This window comes from Hemibagrus wyckioides, linkage group LG18 (genome assembly GCF_019097595.1).
Source record: "Hemibagrus wyckioides isolate EC202008001 linkage group LG18, SWU_Hwy_1.0, whole genome shotgun sequence".
Classification (NCBI taxonomy): domain Eukaryota; kingdom Metazoa; phylum Chordata; class Actinopteri; order Siluriformes; family Bagridae; genus Hemibagrus; species Hemibagrus wyckioides.
In genome coordinates, this window is record NC_080727.1 from 17,246,285 (window position 1) to 17,269,375 (window position 23,091).

Sequence of the window (23,091 nt, forward strand, 5' to 3'; positions counted from 1 at the left end):
AAAATCTTGGCAATAGTAATATATCCATCCCGTAGGAATCTCAGGTTCTTACGCAATAAAGAGTGTTTTTAAGGAGGTGGTGGTGATCTCGTGGGATTTACAGGAGATAATTACAGCTTTAGTGTTGCGTTTAAGAGAAACCAGAGTTCCAGGATCGTCAAATAGCTGTCAAGCTGTTAACTGGCTTCCTAAAGAAGAATCTCGACATAAACAAACATAGCGTAAGTGTCAATGCAACATGCTCCAGCAAGCCTGGAAGCCTCAGAGACCCAGCAGCACACACCAGCTTATTTTGAGAATCTTATTTAGCTTATTCTTAAAATCACTGTCATAGCACAGCTTTTTGTGTGAATTCTCAAATCACAAAACGTGTCCTCGTTTCTGTGTATGGACAACATCTCTATATGATCATCTGGGTTTAAACGAGCGCTCTAGATCTAGCTCTAATATCGTTTCCATGGTAACCGCTCATTCACGGGGACAGACGGACGTGCAACGTAATTTAGATTTAATAAAGAAAAATCGTTGACGACGTAAAGCTTTGTCGAGTGTAACACTCAGGAAGATTTCCTCCACAAGGTTTTCTCTTGAAGACGGACGACCTCAAACACGTCGATGTTCAGCAGCGAGCGATGGCGTGTCGTGTTAATTATAATGTTAATATCATACCATATCTAAGTGCTGCTATGTTCTACAGGTACAGCTCAGGATTAGAATAAACATGCGCTAGCTAGCTGATGAAACTTGCATACTACTGAATCCCTAATAACGTTTAGCTAGCTAACAAATATTAGCCTTCTGCAGGTGGAGTTCATGTTAGCATAGCTCGCTTGGTTAGTTTACTGTCCCTCAGATCTAGAACTTTTTGACTTTTACATTTATTTCCTCACACTGGAGTTATTTTCTCGATCACTAACGTTAACTTGTACTCGTGTGAATTATTACTAATGCCAGTGTGTTTGGTCTCAACAGACTAGCGATTGTAGACCGGACGTCTGAACCTGCACAGCTGAAACCGAGACTCAGAAACGGAGAGTACTTCTTGTCAATACCCTTAAAAGGCTTTGAGGTTTGGCTGGTTTTAAAAGGCTTTCACTAATCACAAGCCAGTAAAGATGAAAGGAGTGTTGGAATATTTCTGCAAGCACTTTTTACATCCACTTAAATATACAATATCTAAAAGATCCAGTCTTTCAGGCTGATGTTCCCCGCTGTCACATCACTCGTGTGTTTCGTCGAGTTCTAACAAGTTGAATATTACAGGAACAGCAGGAGATCTGTTGGTTATAATGTCTGTTGAAACAGATCTGTCAATCAAGCGAATACACTTTAATCCTGTTTAATCTGGTCGAGCGTCCCTTAAATGAAGAGACCTTCTCTTGTGTCTCATGACTATGACTCTAAACTAAACTAAGACTGAATTAGGGGTTCTTCACACTGATCCGATGCCTGGGTTCTCCACTTCTAAACCCTGATGTTGCCCCCGGGTCTTGTCCCCCGGGGTTATGAAACTCGGCTCTGAAGCTTTTACAGTGTAAACTCTACATCACGGTGCTGAACCTGTACAGTGTGAAACCATGCGCTGCTACAAGATTACGGCTTGTTGCTTAGCAACAGACACCCAATCAGACAGCGCTTCAGCCTCGTATCAGGTGAAAACCAGGACGTAGCTCAACAACACTGAACAAAAACGGCTCGGTGGATAGAATCAGGCGATAAAACACCCAACATCATGGAAGTGCACGGTGTAGCGAGGGGGAAATACGCTACACTGAAAAATTAGCACAAGTCGGAAATCAAAAAGAGGATAAAGCTGTGAAAGATAACAGAATCTTCTCGGATGCAGAAGCACAGACCTGAACTGTTTTCCTCACTGATGTGAAAGCGTGAGGCGAGCCGTTATTTAAAGCAGCCACACGCTGGATAATTCCAATCAGGACTGCTGAGGCGCAAATATGCAAATAAGGAGAAGAATAATCCAGGGTTTAGGAATGTAGAGTGTGATTATGAAGAGCCAGGATTCAGTGTTAACCCCGGAGAAAGTAGAAGCAGTGTGTAACCTCCGACTACACAACCCCAGGATTCTGTTTAGCCGAGTTCACACTCACACAGGGAAACAGTGTCAAACTCTTGAGATTTCCATTTTCAATTGATTAAAACATTCATTTGGACTCATAAAATTTGTGCGTTCAACTGAAACAAAATTGCACACGGGTAATTAAACTCTCGCTCTCTGGCTGCGTTTTCGCTGGTGTACACGGTTGCCAGATCTCTATAAAAAATACCACCCCAGCTCCCACAGCGTTCTGCTCTATAATACAGACACATATCTGAACGCTCCGAGCTTCCTGACCACTGCACTAATTTCTTTACTGTTCGATAGGCAAGACACACGAATCAGGAGGCTCGTATCGAATGATAGGATATGGTATATGATATGATATGATATGATACTCTATGCAGTATCATGACACCACGATTACATTTCACCATCACATTAAAGCCCCTTTAATTCCATTCACTTTATCCTCTGACTGCTCCGGAGCTTCTCATCCAGCTTTAGGAACCAGAGCAGTCATGCAGACTTTAGCTCGCTTGGAGAGAGATGTAATCTGACAGCTTGACTTTCGGTAACACACACACACACACTCCCATATTCCAACGGAGAGAGATGGCATCATTAAGCGCTTCCTCTCTGCCTCACTTCCATCCATTACTGGATTTATTACAGTACTGATATAAATCTAGTATATTACACTCCCTCTCTTATGCAGCATAAAGGCATCATGGCCTCTAAGAAGCAAAAGAACGGTGTCCTGCTCAACTTCATGTTGTACAATTATCCTGAAACTAGTTTGTTTTTGCTGGAAGGAGAGAGAGAGAGAGAGAGAGAGAGAGATCCATGAACACATACTCTATAATAACAGATGAGTTATTAACAGGTTATGTGGGAATTTGTGTGTTCTTTTGATTGAAAGTGAGAGAGAGAGAGAGAGAGAGAGAGAGAGACAGGGAGAGAGAGACAGACTGAGTGTGTGTGTGTGTGTATGTGTGTGAGAGCGAGAGAGGGAAAGAGAGAGAGAGAGAGACAGAGAGAGAGAGAGAGAGAGAGAGAGAGACAGGGAGAGAGAGACAGACTGAGTGTGTGTGTGTGTGTATGTGTGTGAGAGCAAGAGAGGGAAAGAGAGAGAGAGAGAGACAGAGAGAGAGAGAGAGAGACAGGGAGAGAGAGACAGACTGAGTGTGTGTGTGTATGTGTGTGAGAGCAAGAGAGGGAAAGAGAGAAGAGAGAGACAGCGAGGCAGGGAGATAGAAAGAGAGAGAGAGAGAGAGAGCGAGAGAGCCCTAGTTTATCTCCTTCAACTGTCCAGGTAACAAATTGTTTCTGAATTGATTTGCATAAGTTTGACTGTAATGAATAAAATCCTGACAGCAGAAGATTTAACAGCAGATTTACTTCACACTCACAGAGCAGAACGATGATGAAGAATGAGAAGAATCTGAAACACGTTCACATTTTATAGCGTTCCTTTCTCAACGGGCTTCAGGCAGCAATTTTCTAGCAAATGTTTCACGGCTCATTTGCATTCGGTGACGCCCACAAAACTCCATATAAGGAAATCTCTATAGACTATAGAGATATGATTATTACAATATTACCGAGCCCCGTGACGGCACGTGAACGGACCGATATCTGGATGACAAGATAAAACAGGTGTGAATAAAGTGATGTGAAAATGTGTGAAAACGGTCTGGATGAGGGGGAAATGGGGACATTGTTAAGAATTTTGCTTATTTTAAAGCATTTGTTTCTAGAAAGAAGTGAAATCATCTGCTAATAGAACAAAAAAGATTTATGCTGTAAATATATTCAAAGTCAATATCGTTTAGATATTATTTTTATTAATTATTATTTTTAATTGGTGTGTTTGTCTTAATTAATGCATTTGCCTCAGCCTATTTTATTAGCATTGTGTTTCTTTCCATATTTAATATTAACATCATAAATACAAAACGATCCTCTGGACGTTTTATAAAATCTGAATGATTCATTTTTAACCAGCTGAATAAAGTCCCACTGTCAATAATATAAAAAAAAAAGGAGGGAAGAAGCCCTGAGGATTTCCCTGAGCTATTAAAAAACAAAACAGTAAGTGTTGGGTCAGTATTTTCTTTCCCATCACATGACATGGCCTACTTCATCTAACAGTCACATTTATTGATCTGTCTCAGATGGAAGTGTTGTATAGAAGAGCAAATCCTCAGGCACAAACCATGAAGAGAAGGAATATGTGTGTGTGTGTGAGAGAGAGAGAGAGAGAGAGAGAGAGAAGAAAGCGTGAGAGAAAAAGAAAGAGAGGGAGTGTGTGTGTGTGAGATGGAGAGGGAGAGAAAAAAAGAGGGATAGGGTAAAGGATCGAGAATGAGAGAAAACGAGAATGAGAGAGAGAGAGAAAGTGAGATTGAAAGAGTGTAAGAGAGAAGGAAAAATGAGAGAAAAAGAAAGAGAGAGAGAGAGGGAGTGTGTGTGAGAGAGAGGCAGAAAGTTAAAGAGTGTGTGTGAGAGAGTGAGAGAAAGGGTTAGGAAAAAAGGGATAGGGAAAAAAGAGAGAGAGAGAAAGCGAGAGAGAAAATGAGACTGAGAGAAAGAGAGAGAGTGTGATAGAGTGTGTGTGAGAAAAAGTGTGTGAGAGAGAGAAGAAAGAGTGAGAGAGAGAAAGAGTGTGTGTGAGAGAGAGAAAATAAAAAGAAAGAGGGAGAGCGAAAAACAGAGAGAGAAAAAGTGAGAGAGAAAACGAGATTGAGAGAGAGAGAGAGAGAGAGAGAGAGAGAGAGAATTTCAATCAGTTCTGCTCTTCAGGACTGCGATATTAAGATAAACAAAACGTCAGACGTTCTTCAGTTCAGCTTACGGAAACCGATCCATCTTTTTGGCGTCGACTGAACTGGAACCGCAATCTGGTGCATCAATAATAAATGAGACAAGACAAGGATTAATTAGCGATTTCAGCCATGAGACACGAGCGGTCAGAGCAGCAATCCTCACGGGTTTGCCATGACGATACAGACTCACCATGCACCCTCTGTTTTTTTTTATTTCTGAGATAATTGTCTGATCATTATCACCCTGGAAGATTCTTTCTCCTCCTACTTCGAATCTTCGGGTCGTTTCTGCTAACGTCTCGTCCTGCAGCCTTGAGGGGGAGGAAAAAAAAAAAACCCTCCCAAACACTTGGTGGAAACAATTGTGAGTTTATAGCTGGGAATTCTGCACAGGGCTCTGAAACGCCGTTGTTTAATCACAGCCGCAGCAGTCACTTGTTCTGCGACTCGGACCTGGGTTCGCGTCCTCGTTCCTAGCCGACAATAGCGTTCTGTCTTCCACAAACAGATGTGCTTTTGTGCACTGCAGAGGCAGACGGAGCGTACGATGATGTATGAACTCTTGACTTGAGCTGATTTAAAGGCAGGTTTCATCCAGAAATTCTAATGACGCTAATAAATAAGGACGGCCAGCAGCAGCCGGTCAGCGTTATGCAAATGTAATTCGTCAGTGCTCATTTCTTCAGGGTTTTTTAACCTGAAAGGATTGTTCACCGAGGACAAAAGATCGTACAGCTGTTAAAACAACTGGATCAATAGCTTTAAGTAATTACTCTGCCCTAATGAAAGCAGCCTTTTTGCCGAGAGAAAAGGTGAACAGGAGGCTGAGAGAAACACAAGAGCTCAGAGACGTGATTCATCTCAGTGTTTCTCCAGCTGCTAAGGATCTATTTTTTATTTGTTTATTTATTTCCCACCAGAATGTTTATTCTAATTTCTTTTTTTTTTCCTCTCAGGGACTTGGCTAACTGTCCCTTCAAGTCCTTCTGATTACTGAATCCAAAATCCATTTCCACCAACTGATGATCAAATCAAATAAACAACGCTGGAGTTGTTCAAATCGCACACTTATGCACTTTTGTACAAAAAAGTGCATAAGTAGGAAGAGTAGTAGGAAGAAGAACCCAGATGTGGAAGTGTGGAACGTTGGACGCTTCGTACACTCGACACTTCCAGTGTTTGCTTATGTAGCAGAAAAGGGGCGGGGCTACCAGGCATCGATGCTGGATGAGAAAAAGATTTCAAGATGGCGGATGAGTCGTCTTACAAACGTCTTTTAAATGATTCCACGTGACTTATTTGACATTTTAAAAATTCCGTGTTCTGCTAAGGAAGCGTCACGTGACGTTACGTTCGTTTCACGTCATCATTCGCCATCGGCTGGAAAACGGCTTCAATTTCCTCTTTAAAAAGAAGTTAACAATCCATTTGAGACGATACGACCCTTCTAACGTTCATATGCTAGATGCTACAGTAGTGGAAGTGTGTAGTGTGCACTTGTGCATCATTTGGGACGCGATTTGTGTCTATTGACTAACTGCAGCGAGAGTAAAGCAGTACAGCTGCTTTAGATAAACACTCACTGGCCACTTTATTAGACACACCTAGCGTCCTTGCTCAGTCATATAGCTTCAGTGTGATGCATGAAATCACATGGATACAGGTTTCATCTACGGTTCATATCAAACACCATGTGGTGTTATTCCTTCAATTGCATACATAAATACTTAGGGTCCTGGAACTTTCTGGAACACTGTAGAGCTTTTTAGTGGTATTTCTGGTAGATCTGATGTAACACGAAGAACTTTCATTTTCAACTTTCAGAAAGAACCTGCTAAATCTGCTGGAGGATCCGTGACGTTGGAAACCGTGTAGAAATAAAAACGGATCACGTGTAGCCTTCATTGCTTTTCTGCATTTTGACATCTTGTTGATCTTATGCTGATGAGAATCATTCAGTCTTCCAGTCTTACACTACACTATGTGACTCATGGAGGGTTTTTTGTTTATTTGTTTGTCTGTTTGTAAAGAGAAAACCGATTTCATGCATGACTCGCCGCAGTGCCGGAACCGTACGGGACCTTCTTTATTAACATGTCACAAGTGACAGGTCCTCAGAATAATTGTGTTATGGGATTGCACTGCATGCTCGAGTACCTCAATCTATCCGAGACTCGTGTAGCAGATCAGCAGCGGCCGGATTTGCGCGGACTACAGAACATTGTCTACAGTCTTCTCTATCTCTATCATATTTGATGAAGGAAGAGTAGTGCTCCATACCCTGGCAGGTGAAACACTTGACGTGAAAGTGGACGTTCTGCACGCGCACCACTTCTCCTTTGCATACGTCACCGCATCGGAAGCAGGAGATGGACTCGTGACCGTGGCCTCCACTTCCTCCACCGTAGCTGCGGTGCTGGTACGGGCCTGTGCAGAGGAGAGAAGAAATCATTTGTGAGAATGTGATAAATATTGACATATTTGCTTGTCCTACTTTGGGTCTGGAGTCTTGGAGTCGAGCTTGATGATTTCTCTGAAGACGCTTCGACAGGAACTGTGCAGAAAAACAGCAAAGCTTTTCTGAAGCAGAGTTGGAGCAACCCTTAATGATGTTTTTCGGGGTTTATTTAAAAAAACACAACCGTACCTGAATAACATGCTAGAGACCCCTTCCGTAATGAGTATTATATTCGTATATATCATGATCAGTCATGCTTTGTTTCATTAAAATATAACACATGCAGGCATAACTCCTGATATTACTACATATTTTTTTTAATATATATATAAAGAATAGATATAGAGCATCAATGCAGCATATCTGGTTACTGGTACGGATTTTCACACAAGTAGAACCACCTTTAAGCGGTACCAGATGTGCTGCACCAGATGTGTGATCTTGCCACATCTGTCACCAGTATAAAGCAGCTGGGTGACGCTGAATCTGTCAGGATATGGAGGGAAATTATGCACCAGGGAGCAAAATTAAATTTTAACATGCTAGCGTATGAAATAAAACAAGTTCAACATTTGGAATGTGGAGCACACATTTACACAAAATCGTGCAAATATAAGACACAGTTATACAAATGATCATGTGGTGTGACCCTCTAAATAATACAGTTCCTTAATATGCTGACAGTCTTGACATATGCAGTAACGTAGATAGAAAAAGATAAATTATTTATGTATTTCTATGCATAACAGTGATGAACATTCAGTATATTTATGTTCTATATCTGCACAGCCTCCTAATTCATATATGTATATGTGTATATACAGTATATATAGTACATATATTACTGATTTTAAAAATGTACAAGACTAGTATTCACTTTATTCACAGTACAGAAGGATTTCACACACAAAAGCTTTTTGTTCCCAGAAAGCTCTGACCATTGTATTATGTAATGTTTAATGATTTAATGCCCAGTTTCTCTGATTAAATGCTCTCACTCTTTCTTTATCAGTTTTGGCTGGGAGCCTTCCTCAGTGTAAGTTATTCTATTGTTTCTTCAATGATGCTGGCTAGCAGGCCGACAAACACCACTCCATTCTGCAACAATACACTCGTATTAAACACACAACACAAAGCTTTACAGTCCGACCGGCGACACGGCAGAGTCACGGATTTACCAGCGCTATAGGAAGAACGCAAGACACATTAATAAGTAATGAGTTTTTTAATAGATTTACAAATTACTAGCAATAATCAGCTTTACTCGAACCACTTGAAGGTCATTATATTGGAATGTGAACAAGCACTTGGATACACATTTTAGATGATATTCAATTCATATCCTTTAATTGAATCCATATAACTGAGCCGTTTTCTTACGTTTCTGTCTATTGTTTCTGACACTTGTTCCAGGAAGACATGCTGCGTGGGTCAGAGCTGCACATAATGTTTACATTAAGGGTCTGTATAATTGCTGCTCAAAGGAGAAGCGGGGTGGCTAGCAGCAGTATCGTAGGCTGTTGGAATCATAAACAGTTATACAGGAGGAGATTTTGGGATTTAAATGATGGATTTGTTTCAGAATAAGGTGAAAATGAGAAGAGCATGGTCTCGCTTCAGATGTTAGAAGGTCAGGGGCAGATGGTGTCAGTGTTATGGTGGAGTGTTTGGTGGTGCCAGAATGGGCTGGTGCCAGTTTTTCAGAAAATCCTGGGATTGTCTTCAGGAGAATGGCCAGAGAGGTTTAATAACTCAAAAGAACACTCTCTCTGCAATAGCGGTTTTTCTAAAAAAGCATTTTAGGACTGATGGCACCTCAAACCCTGAGGTGGATCAGATACAACTGCAGAAGACGACATCAGGCTCTATTCCTGTAAGTCAAGAACAATCTGAGTTTCTGCATATGGTCAGGTCCGATATTTGGCATCATCACCATGAGTCCAGATATCCAACCGGCCTTGTGTGAACATTCCAGGCTGATGGTGGTGGCGGTGGTGTAATGGTGTGAGGAATGTTTTCTTGCCACACTTTGGGCCTCTTGATACCATGTGAGCATCAAAGAGTATTGTTGTTGACTGTGTTTCCACTTAAAGCCGCAATTTACCATCTTATCATAGGAATGTGGCTATGGCAACACTGAATGTCATAAAATCATCTAAAACGGGTTCCAGGTGAACATCTGAGTCCAACAGAGCCCATGAACCTGTAGCCATTATGTGATATAATCATATCAACATGGAGCCTAAAAGCTAAAGATTCTAACATCTTGTAGAATCTACACCATGAAGAACTCCATGTAGACTGGGAGCAGTGTTAGTAGAAAGCATGAGGGTTTATACAGGAGAACTTGAAATATCTGACAAGCAGATTGCGGCTTCTAGCTAACGACTCTTTCCAAAGATCAAGAGGAACTGCAGAGCACTTCGTCACTGAGAGCCGTTTCAGCAGCTCTGAGATGAGATGGCTGGAGAAAACGGATGTCCTGACGTGAACCCGTGAAATTCTCTTCTAACTAGCAGTGAAATCTGGAAATGCAGCATCCATACTGCACTCACACTCACAACCAAACAAAAGTGAGTGAAGGTCACGCAAGAGTGGGTGGCATCCAAAATATCCTCGCCATCGCCTGCCAACATCCGAACAACAAAAGAAGACTGTTCTGAAAATCTCACTTTTTCCACACAAGAACACAGAGACCACAAAGACGCACACGACAGCCAAGATTTTTACCACAACGGAAAAATATTATCACCTGGATATAAACATAATCTTTATTAAGAATCCAAATGGAGGCAGAATCGTGATCAAAAAGTGGTAGAGGATTAAATACAAAAATAAAAACAAAACTAAATTTCAGGAGAAACCAGGAAGCAGGAAGTCAGATGAGTTTGTGAGTATCGAAGTTCAGATTAGAGTCGGATCAGGACGAGGTAGCGTTGGCTTTTGGATCAGTGGATGTGGAAGCAGTCCTGACAGCTATTATGACAGATAAATATAGATTCTGTAAGATTTATTTCCACATTAAAGAATCCTGGGAATGCTCAATGTTCTGGAAAAATCCAGAAGCAGAAGCAAAATCTCAGGGTGGGAGGGGCATACTCTCTTTCTCCTGTCCATCACAGCATCCTCAGCCAATCATTGCCATGTCTGTGGGCTCATGTATGTGGAAGAGGGCGGATAGCGCTTTATGGTTTGTACATGTAACTGTCGTATCCTAGTGAAGAACTCACTGATTGGTCAGAATTGCCAGGAAAGAAAATGACAGAGAAAAACAATGAAAAAGAGACAGAAATGAGAAAGAGAAATAATCTGATGTGCTTCATGATTTAAATAATATAAAGTCCAGTTGATAAAAAAGGAGCTGTTGAATATTACAGATCTAAAAGCTGCACCATTGGCACAGACTTCCTGTCAGAGGATTGCACATTAGCGTTAAGGCGTAATGGGAGAGAGGGCAGCTAATTATGGGTTTAGACTGGAAGTGACATGTCTAGCCTATACTTTTTGCCCTGACTCTTTTCCTTAGATACCTCTAGTAAACACACAGCTTTTATATGAAAAAACTGTACACTGATAAATGCAAGTGTTCATACTGAATAAAAACCTACACATAATGTTTTCAGAGCCGAACAGGTTTAGAGGAATGCTCTGGTTCTAACATGTTAGTGTTTCTATAGCAACAGAGACTTAGTAACAGTATTTAGTGTTGTTTAATAAAGAAAATATGTTTAATATGGTGATACGTTTTTTAGTTGTTATGTAATATTTATGGAAGGAGTCTCCAGTGTCTCCAGTAAAGTGACCAGGAGTAAAGTGTCCAGTAAAGTGACGAGGGAGTGACGTTTATAGCTGCTATAACACAAAAGGAAATAGGAAGCAGCTTGTTTCAGAGATCGGCTTTAACAGGCAAAAATGTTCATTAATAAAACACAATTTGGGCAAATCGCTCTGCTATTCAGTGAATAAGAGCCTTCATTATTCTGGATTATTTTATCTATAAAAGATTAAAAGAATTGCCTGACTTGTGGTACATACTTAACACCATTATTAGGTAATTAAGCTGAGGTAAGTGCTGTGGAATTGTGAAACTGTCAAAGAACAGCAGTAATTTAAAACACGATATAAAACAGCAGCATCAATTCACCTTCAGAGTTGACAGCATGCTAACGCTAACACTAATTCCAAGCCACAGCAAACATCGAGGGAAGTATTTTAGGAATAACTCTAGCTGTAGGATAAACTGGAAAAATACAGACCATGAGGCAGTGTGTGATTATGCAGCGGGTCTGCAGGCTTGGCGAGGTATGGTACAAGGCGAGGCGTTTATCAGACCTGATGGATTGAATGGATAGGATCTCTGACATGTAGAAAACGATCAGTGCTGGAAGTAGAATTACAGAAAAAAACCATCATCACAGCTTCATTTAATTAAACTCATTTTAATATTTGAGCCAAATGAACAGTTCATTCGATATCTCCATCCATGCCAGTAACATGATGCTGAAATAAAAATATTCACAATTCCTCATATTCGTACAGCTGCTTCAGGATGTATCATCATCACAGGCGTAGCTTTCGGGACAAGTCAGTATAAGTGTACTGGGGTCAAGTTACAGGCATGACAAGACGCACCCATGATTAAACTCACCTACACGAAGTTTCACAGATACAGTGGGGTATAAAAGTGCAAACTAACAGGTTCACACAGTCAAGTAACAAGCAAATGATGGAACGAGGCGGAGTCAGGACCCAAAAACCGACTAAAATTATACTGCAGTTTTCACCATAGGAACCGAAGATTCCAGTGGGCTTGTTTTTATAGACGCTGCATCCCAAATCACCCCATTATGTAGTAAAAACAGTGAGTCTGAAAACTTCAAGAACCCGGATGATTCACTTATTCAAGTGTGGAACGTTGGACACTTCATGCAACTGCAGTATTATAGCAGAAAAGGGGCGGGGCTACAACGGTGGATGAAAATAAATTTCAAGATGGCCAACAACATTCCAGTTGACAAGTCATATTACAAATGTCTTTTAAATGGTCCCACGTAGTGTGATTTTATTTTTTTGACCTCTTAAAAATTCTTGTAAAGCTGAGCGTTTTTACGTTACGCGAGTTTGACGCTGTCATTCGCCATCGACTGGAAAACGGCCTCTACTTCCGCTTAGTAAAAAAAAGTTAGCGTTCCATTTGTGACGATACGACCCTTCTAACATTCATACACTAGACGCAAGAGTACAGAGTGTGTGGTGTAAGTGTGTGGTGTATAATAGTGTGTCATTTAGGACGCAGCTCCAGACAGCTATAGACTGAACAGCAAATGGATTCAAACTGTGGCTTAAATATGATACAGAACAGAAAATATTACTTGTAAGTATCATGAAATCAGTTGAAAAGTCCTAAAACTAACAAACATCACCAGAAATAAAAATATAGCGAAAGCTATTGAAAAAATATTCAGCGCTAGAGGTTAGAGGTTCTGATTAGAAAGTGCAATAGTTCAGTTCAATAAAAGCAGTAATAGCAGCACAAGTCTATCATTAGGCAGCTACAGTTTGTAACTCTGGAAGGAAGAAACTCATCCCACACTAAACACACGGGATAATAGCATGTTTGTTTCGGGAATTTGATCCAATATGGCGGCGTGGACGAACTCCGCAGCACAACAAAGGTGTTATTTAGCAAAGGTACCATTTAACCAAGCCGCTTTATATATTTTTCTGCTGCTCAGGACTATAATCAGAGTAAATATTATCATTATTTCTGTCTTTTGGGTTCCTGTAGGTTTGCTGTATAGTTTGTGAGGAAGCAGTTTTTGTTATATATCCATCTATATAGATATATAAAAGGTTTCTGTCTAGAGTGAGAGGAGTGACAGTAAATCTGAGTAAAAACTCCTTGTCCTTAAAGCGCCTCCTGTGTCCCATAATCCTCTTCACACACAAACACATCCCAGGTGGCTTTTAGTGTGGCTTGGCTGTGTTGCCTATGCTTCTGCTGCTCTCCTGCCATCTGGGCACAGAACTAGCGCCAGGCTCCGGGGTGGCACCTTCCGGAACCGCCGCCTTCCTTCTGTATTTACTTCCATCGCTTTCCTGCGTCCTGATTGGTGTTGCTAGGTAAGCCGCAAACTTCCTTAAAACACCATGGCAACGTCATAGACGGCCACCAATGCCGAGCCGGTCGGGCTGACGACACGCGCAAGCACAACGACAGGAACATTGCCAGGTCCTGTGAGGAGCGGTTCTGTCTTCCAGCCCGGTTCTTCTGATGTACAGCTTTGCAGCAGGCACTCAGAGCCTCCGGGCCACAAGCAATTTCCTCTTTCCTTAAGCAAGCTATTAATAAAACAAGTCCAGATAGTGTAACAGGGCAATAAGTTAGAGCATTACTCAGCACATGTCCTAAGATTTAGAGTCCAGAAAGTGCATCAGTAAACTTCCTGGATGTAATTTACGGTAGCGCTCTCTGTACAGAAACCACGCAGAGCTGAGAGCAGGATTAATTCAGATTTGATGAAATGTTTAACTGTTTGATACTGAAGCACTTATTCTATAAATCCACATGGAGAAAATATGAAAAAGAATAATTAAATAATTATAATAGTAATTCTTCTGGTGGAGGAGCAGCAGATATGTCATTTCAAAACATCATTCCAGTAGAAGATTCACCTGAATGTTTTGCAGATGTTATGTCTCACAGCGAGCCGCGGCGCAGACGTTACGATATACGACGTATCCATGTGGCCTGCTGTAATTAATGTGACCATGCCGTAAAGTATCTCCGTGAAGATATCTCGTAAAGTCTGTCCACATGGCATTCTTTACGACGCTGTTGATGAGATGATGCCACAGATGAACCATGCATGAACCATAAGCTACATTTACATACGTTCTGTAAATCCTCCAGGGATCTCATGATTTCATGGAACGGTTCTCTCAGGGCCCAGAGCATTGATTAATAAAGTTTGATTTTTCAAAAATTTCAACGAATTATTTTTGAGTACTGGATGTGCTCATGTTCTGAAAATTTCATTTCTTCACAGGCAAATCTATAAAAAGATTTTAACATGAAACAATCAGTTCCTCAAGGATTTCTGAGTTTCTTTGTTTGTGTTGCAATATTTTCTCCTATATTTAGGATTGCACCGTTTTCTGTTTGCTCTTCGTGAAATTACAAGCACAGGATTCTTCTTTTAAAACTTCTCCCAGTGAGACACATACAATGTGTAATGACGTTCTATCACACCTTGTAATCAAAACTCGATTTGAACAGAAGAGCTGAATGTGTGTTGTGACGTCACACGACCAAGCTCGGCTCGAATCTGCGGAAAATCGGAGTCATTTCGAAAATTTATAGCTGCTTTGAATATCACAGAGTTTCCTTGATTTTGCATTCATTTCTGCCATCGCAAAATCGTGATTAATGATACCACTGGGCCCCGAAAAGCTCGGAATATTCGGAGCAGGTCGTGTTGCTGCTGCGCCTAGTTTAAGAAAAGAATAAACGGTGAGTGTGAAGTCCCACAAGCTCCATAAACAGAACAAACATAATGGCAGACTAACAAAATGGCGCATTACATACAGAAAGTGAAAAAAGAAAGAATATTTGCACATTTTAACAGCATCTCGTGTCTCGCTGTCCACTAGCCCATCAGCTCTATCGTGTCTGCCATCAGAGTGCTCTCAGCCTGACGTTACTGAGTGTGACATGTCACGGTCACTCACAAGCAGGTGAACGTCTCATCCTTTACGACACGTGTGTAATGAGAGTCACACTTTTTCCCACATGCATATAAAACCGTCTCGGGGGGCTTCCAGCTAAAGAAACTAGAGCAGGTTTACTGAGGCTTTGTTCATTAACACCTGCGCAGAAGCAATGAAAATGCGGCAAGCTGTTTTTATGTTTTATTTTATACTTTTCATGACCAAACTGTGAAAAAGATCTGAGCCAAAGAGCTGCTGGGAATAAGAATAATTTACAAAGTCGAACAGCAATTTTGCCGAAGAGAACTTTACAGACCGTAATCCCCCGGATCTCGTACTGTTCCTCATCCTCGGCTACGTCAATTGAGTTCATCATCACTCTTAACCTGTGGAACTTTCTGGAAGTATTTCTATCTAATGTGACAAAGTAAGCCAGGGATCTACCTTTTAAACACAACAAAGTCTTTCCCTAATGTTATTTATCTTATCTAGATCTTATCTTATGAGCAGATTTGCTTTAATTTTTGAGCTTATTACGTTCCAGCTAGATGACAAGACACGCTATCAGAACACCTATGAAGCTTGAAACTTGAAACGTGCCTAAATTTTGTGTTGTTACCTTGCTATATGCTAATTTCTATTCTATCTGTTCTGTCTTGTCATTGGATTGTTACCTGATTGCGCTCACCTGTTCTGTGTCTCACCTTTGTGTCCATGCAATTTCTTATTCTTTAAGTCCAAGCCTTGGTTCTCCATACTCCTCACATTCTGTTTCTCATTTACTTTCTTGGTTTTTATTTTTTTGTCCATCTATTTTTCAGTATTAACCCCGTCTGCATGTCCTGTTTTGTGTTTTCCCTCAGAGGGATACCAATGATTTTTTTTTCAGGGATTCGTACAGTGTAAAAAAAAGTTCCAAACCTCGTCTTGAATCTAAAAGCAAGTCATATTATGAAATATGGGTAAATAGAAAACCATACGCGGGGGCGGTAGCTGCTCGGCTGCTCGTGTCTGCTCAGTGGGTTGTAGTAACCTTGGTTGCTTGGCTGATAATAAAATTCCATCTTTCAGCAGGTTTTTTCCCTCATCTCCTGATTTGAATGCTCTGGCAGCCCGCCAGCTCTGTAGCTGTGTTTAACCTCCTGTTGTTCATACAGTATGCACACTGCTGAGTACAGTATATAATACTAGTCATGTTTGCATTCCCAATATAACGTTCGGTTTTTCGAAATGTAAATCCTAGTACGCAGGTATTTGCAGACCCCCTGCAACATTCCCGTTGTCAGCAATTTGTGCAGCTTAATGAGAGAATGCGAGGCATTACAGGCATCTGTACTGAAGCTCACAGAGCTGTGCATGTATTTCCCCGTGACCTCAGCACTTAACTGAAAGAAGAGCTGTATTATCTGCCCATCCATCATCACTAACATAACAAAATCATGACTATCATCCCATTCATGGCTTAAAGTGTGTGAGAGGGAGTATTCCAAGCTTAACAGTTATCAGTTCCAGCTTTCTCAATGATATAGTACTGTTCAGAAAGAAGAAAATGTTCCGGATATTTCCGAAACCCTCCTGTCCGGAGCCAACTCCTCAACCGTGCCATGCCAGAGTCACCGCAATCTCCGTTCTGATGCGTGATGTGAAGATGAACTGAAACCTGTGTGAAATCTGCGTGATCTGATTCCTTATGCTGCTGTTGCCACATGCCACATGATGCATAAAATCCCGCAGACACACGTTTCAGATGATATTCACATCAAACGTCAGTACTTCTTCTTCCAAGCTCGTTGAAATCAATTCTGTATTTCAGATAGACTGTTTACTGCGATAGCTGCTAATCAGATCAAGATGTTTGAAGAGCGTTAAAAGAAAATGCTCTCAGAAAAGTACGCTATGCCTTCCAGTGGTGCCTGGAGAACATCTGGTTTTAAGGGGCACTGTGGAACAGGAAAGGAGCAACACGGAGAATGCGGCCTGTGGCTAAAGATGTGTTCACTCCTAAAGCAGCGCGTCGATCGACTCCGACATCCTGTCTACTGGACTAACGGACAGAGAAACTCCAGGTCGAACTAAAAACCAGCACCGATCCGACACGGTGTGGTGTTTTCACCAGTTAGAAGTTAGAAAGAAAATGATCATTTCTACCATGTCATGTTTACTGAAAGTAGGAGAAGCATAATACCTTCTGGTTCGCTAATTAATCACCTAATTAGAGGTTAGCAATTTTGAGATACAAATTCTACACATGCTCAACAAAAACTGCTGCCTGGAATATCAGAGTCCCGCTCACATCTGGTCCACAGGAGAAACGGAAGAACTGCTGAAAGCTTCAACTTCAAAAAGAATCTTTTAATGACTTGGAATTTTTAAGCGTTTTGGACAGTTCGGAACTTTATCTCAGGCAAAAACAGCAGACAAGTGAGGCCAACCAGGCTGGAGATTTCTTTAGCTTGCAGATGAATAAAATGATATAATCTCTTTAACCTTTGACAGATTTTTTACATTTTTTCACATACATTGTGTTGGTTCACAGGCTGACGTCTGTTTACAATCTGTCTCATACACTACATTAAAAAACAACAAAAAATGGGAAAATCAGGAAGTACTGTTTGAATAAATTCTTTGTGACGCTCCATCACATCTGGCTAACCAAGATTTCTATTCTATAAATTTAGTCTTAGATTAGTATTGGAACAGAACTGTGCAGAAGTTTAGCAACACTTCTCAAGTGTCTTGTATGATATTCACCAGTCGTGAACTGAGTTAGAACTCTGGTGATATCTCCAGATGCAGTAGCTTAAGTAGTTAAAGTTGATTAGAAGATTAAGGTTCAAGCCCCAGCACTGCTAAGCTGCTACTGTTGAGCTCCTGAGCATGGCCCTTAACATTCTCTGCTCCATGGGGTGCTGTATCATGGCTGACCCTACACCCTGACCCCAACTTCCAAATATGAAAGAAAGAATTATGCTGTGCTGTGCTTTATATGTGACAATAATAAAGGCTTTTTCTTCTTCTTGATACATAACATCCCATCTCTTCTCGTATCAGGTATCTGTGCACTGCATCCAATCACATCACAGCTCAATGCATAAAATCATGCAGACACAGTTCAGAAGTTTCATCATTTTCACATCGAACCTCAGAATGCTTTTCTTTTTTAAAGAAACTTCCATGTACAGCAGCTACAACACGGAATGGTGCGAAATACAAAAACCATCTTGTTCTCCAGGCAGAAACAAGTCTGTACAACCACGTAGAACAGAAAAGCATTTCAGAATGCATAATATCTCAGATCTTCATCCTGATCAGGGTTCTGGGGGGCTATGCTAATAATCCTGGACAAACAGTTTTCTTTTTATAGTCTACACAAGATCGGGGTTAAATCTTTTAAAAAGTAATCATCATAGATGTTTTTTCCTACAGTAACTACACGACACGTGTGGAATGACACGTGAGTTGACACACATTAGGAATGGCCTTTTTTTACACAACACAATAATAATGTTAGAGCTATACCGATATCTGCTAGTAATCTCAGATGAGTAATTATAATTTAGTCAGTCAACGTCATCATATGTTCACACCATAATCTTATCTTATATATCAATAGATGTAACAAGAACAAAAAAATCAGCCCCAGTTATATCACTTTGTCGAAAACCCAATACGAGCTCGTTAACACCTACAGCGGGTCAAATAATCACTAAACTGTCATCTGTTTTATTAAATGAACCCATGAACGAATCAAGTCAAGTCAAGAAGCTTTTATTGTCATTTCAGTCACATAGCTGACGCAGTACATAGTGAAATGAGACATCGTTTCTCCAGGACCCTGGTGCTACAAAACGAACAACACAGAGCTAAGGACAGAAAATAGTCATTCTAATTTATCCCACATATGACGAATGGCACATATTAAAATGACATAAATAAACAGTAATCGTATTTCAGTAGTTTGGATTTTGCATTGACTTCGAAGGCAATGAAAAAACTGAATCGATAACAGTGAAAATGTGCAAATACAATAGTTTAACTATAGTCCTTAAAATGAAAGCAGACTCTGTTAAACACTGTTTATGTTTATAATATCGTAACAGATTCAGTGATATCGAATGACAAATATCGAATCATTGCCTTGTGAACTTGTAGAAATCGAAATCGTGTCAGACCCTGATTAAATAATCAGCTTAAACACTGAGAAACACTGTACGTGAACATTAAACACTGAATAATATTAGATTGTGAATATGAAGCTGTCAGAGAAGTGCAATACCAATTATTATTTTTTTTTATTTAATTATTATTAGTGTATATTATTTATTTATTTATTATTTTTATTGTTTTATATTATTTTTATATTGTTATTTTTTTAATGTACATTATATATATATTACATATTTTATTATTATTATTATTATTATTATTATTATTATTATTATTATGACTGAAATCGTTCTTACCGTTCGTGCTCATGGTGAAAAGTGTCTTCTCATCCAGCACTAATCCAGCATGATGTTTAAATGAAGAGAAAGAGAAGAGCTCCACGTCTCCTAACACACGGGTTCTTCTGATGTCCAACTCCTCTCGGTCCCAGGAGCAGCTGCGGGTTGAGGTGCACTGACAGACTCGGACACACTCGGACAGACTCGGACTCCTGAGTAGGATGCGGATGGGTGTTTCCGGTTGCCTTCGCGCACAAACCGCTTAAGCAGGCGGTTGGATTGGACAGCAGCCAGCTCGGTGATGTTCTGCAGCGGTTCACGGTTCACAGAGTCCGGCTCACAGCACGCAGCATCTCTTCTACACGGAGTTCCGAGCTCCTCGAGTTGCTTACTGCCGTCCTCACCGTCCCGTGATAGTGGTGGTGGTGATGAGGATGATGAGGATGATGATGGTGGTGGTGGTGATGATGGTGACACACTCCTGAGCTTCTTCAGTTACATTTAAGAGCTTTCAAGCAGCGACACTTCTCTGTGTTTAGACGTGTGGAAAGATGAACAAAGAATGTTTTCTGCCCCTCTCAGCTTCACCTGCCCTACACCAAGCCTTAATAGAACCAGAGAACAACTTCCACCCTCTGGATTTGTCCGGTATTACACGTTTATTCACACGACTGACCCTATAATAATAATAATAATAATAATAATAATAATAATAATAATAATAATAATAATAATAATTACCTAACTTCTTAACATAGAATACATAACGTATTCAGTATTAATTTCATTCTGACACTAAACTGTTTGAGGTGTTGAGAGATATAATAAATTCACAAACACATACCGGTCACTTTATTAGAAACACCTGTACACCTCATGCAATCAATCAGCCAATCATGTGTCAGGAGAGCAATGTACAAAACCATGCACTTAGATGTTTCAGGAAATGAAATCCATATCAATTATTAGAAAATAAAATAAAAGGAGATGTTGTAGTTGTTGGTGCCAGATGGGGGTGATTTGAGTATTTTAGAAACACACACTGTCTTTATTTTTCATTATGCAGACTGCATGCCCAGGTTCATGTTTTTGGTTGATTGGAGAGGAACCTGACCTGGTCTTCCTCTGCTGTAGTCCATCCACCAATATGTTGTGTGTTCTGAGATGCTTTTCTGCTCACCACAGTTGGAAAGGGCGCTTATTTGAGTTATCTGAACATTCTCCTCTGAACTTCTCCCACCAGCAAGGTGTCTTCACTCTGAATTAGTGTCTAAAGTGTTAAATTAGCACCAGAAACAAGGAGTTAAATCAACACCTTCAGCATGGAATCATGACATGTACTGTTGATTTAACACACCATTCAATAATCTGACCCCAAATGAATTAAGATTGAGTTCATTCCTCCAACCCTGATTTAAAGATTTCATATACAGTGTATGTGACTATATCAATTTCTTTTACGTAGTTGTTTTGTGGCGTTTCTAACATGTTTATTTGAGTCAAATGTACTCGTATTGTGCATGACGATTTAAACAAATCAAATCTACATCATCTCTCTGAAATGTTTCTTTTTTATTCTTATGTCTCTGGGAGTTTAGGAGTGACAGGGTGTGAATTTTTCTGGTACCAAAGCTGACATCTTGTGGTGGTTTGGGACTCATGCGAATGCATTCTCCACTTCAGAAAGGAAGCAGTAACACTTCAACGGTACTGAATAAACACTCGGAAGGGAAAATGCAACACATGTAGAGTGTTCTGGACAACTAGAGAGTTTTGAATTCACACATAAAGCTGGTAAAGTTCAGCTGAAAGGTGTTGGAATGTAGGATTGAATTTTCTGTTCTGAATAAAACTGCTCCTATGTTATACACTGAATAGTGAAGGTAAGATACAGTATGTGTGAAAAGTGTTATATAAATATTAAAAATAAATTTAGTTTATCAGCTATGTAACAGCATGCTCTTATTATTGCACCTAGTGGTCAAATATGGAATTGTAACAAATGATAATAAATAGAAGCCCATTAGGGCAGGAACCGTGCTGCTCCATGCTCTCTCTATCAGCACAATTACATGCAACATGCAATGATCTGTTAGCAATCCGACGGATCAGTCATCAATCGGTCCAGAATGAAATTGCAGTCGGATTGAAAGATGTGCTGTAGATAAGAAAAGAAAGAAAGAGTGGACATGCAGTGCAGTGGTGCATATATTTATTAACGTCTTGCAGTTTGCATCTTAAACATGAAGCCTGGTGGAAAGAACTTTTGTTGGAGAAGACACAATTAACTGTATGTAATGCACATGTAAACAAGTGTTTGAGTCAGATTGCAATATTGAGTGCGTGTATAAACACACTCGGAATCTGAATTCGGCTTGAACTGATGAAAATGCGCTCAGGTGAGCATGAATATTTTCAGTGAAAGAGGAGCAGCAGCCAGGGCAGTTAATGCCAGGGTTGTCTGTGTTGTAGGTTTCACAACTAATCAGGCTTGCTTAAGTGTCATCTGAGATGGCCAGGCAAAGTTATCATCATTTGACATGAACAAAGGTAAAGAAACACATCAGAAAGGTGTTGAGAAAAAGCAGAAAAGTGTCTCGCTTTTCCACTGCGTATTTTTTTAAAGCAAGTTTCATTTCATGTCGTTTGTGTGATTTTTGAGCTAGACTGCAAGTACACTGATCAGGCATAACATTATGAGCACCAACAGGTGAAGTGAATAACACTGATTATCTCCTTATCATGGCACCTGTTAGTGGGTGGGATATATTAGGCAGCAAGTGAACATTTTGTCCTCAAAGTTGATGTGTTAGAAGCAGGAAAAATGGACAAGAGTAAGGATTTGAGCGAGTTTGAGAAGGGCCAAATTGTGATGGCTAGATGACTGGATCAGATCATCTCCAAAACTGCAGCTCTTGTGGGGTGTTCCCGGTCTGCAGTGGTCAGTATCTATTAAAAGTGGTCCAAGGAAGGAACAGTGGTGAACCGGCGACAGAGTCATGGGTGGCCAAGGTGGCATCATTGATCACATTGAGGAGTGAAAGACAATCCAAAAGGCAAGCTACTGTTGCTCAAATTGCTGAAGAAGTTAATGCTGATTCTGATAGAAAGTTGTCAGGACGCACAGTGCATCACAGTTTGTTGCATATGGAGCCGCATAGCTGCAGAGCAGTCAGGGTGCCCATGCTGAACCCTGTGCAATGCTATAAGTGGCAACAGTGGGCCAGTGAGCATCAGAACTGGACCACGGAGCAATGGAAGAAGGTGGCCTGGTCTGATGAATCATGTTTTCTTTTACATCACGTGGATGGCCGGCTTCGTGTGTCGCTTACCTGGGGAACACATGGCACCAGGATACACTATGGGAAGAAGGCAAGCCGGCAGAGGCAGTGTCATGGTTTGGGCAATGTTCTGCTGGGAATCCTTGGTCCTGCCATCATGTGGATATTACTTTGACATGTACCACCTACCTAAGCATTGTTGCAGACCATGTACACCTTTTCATGGAAACAGTATTCCCTGATGGCTGTGGCCTCTTTCAGCAGGATAATGCGCCGTGCCACGAAGCAAAAATGGTTCAGGAATGGTTTGATG

At 40.6% G+C, this 23,091-nt stretch overlaps 1 protein-coding gene across 8 annotated transcripts in view; it reads right to left on the reverse strand.

Annotated features, from left to right (window-relative positions):
• LOC131368969 (actin-binding LIM protein 3-like) overlaps positions 1–20,102 on the reverse strand; it is a 59,024-nt gene extending 38,922 nt beyond the window's left edge. For 4 of the 8 annotated variants that reach the window (XM_058415254.1, XM_058415249.1, XM_058415251.1 and 1 more), the window contains exons 1-2: positions 19,516–20,100; positions 7,165–7,311 (exon numbers count right to left, since the gene is read on the reverse strand). In XM_058415254.1, the coding sequence (XP_058271237.1) occupies positions 7,165–7,311; positions 19,516–19,528 (160 nt within the window). In that variant the 5' untranslated portion in view covers positions 19,529–20,100. Of the gene's footprint in view, positions 1–7,164; positions 7,312–19,515 lie in introns of all 8 variants that reach the window. The other 4 variants (XM_058415252.1, XM_058415248.1, XM_058415253.1 and 1 more) reach the window with 2 other exon arrangements.
• Between the last annotated feature and the right edge of the window lie 2,989 nt (positions 20,103–23,091).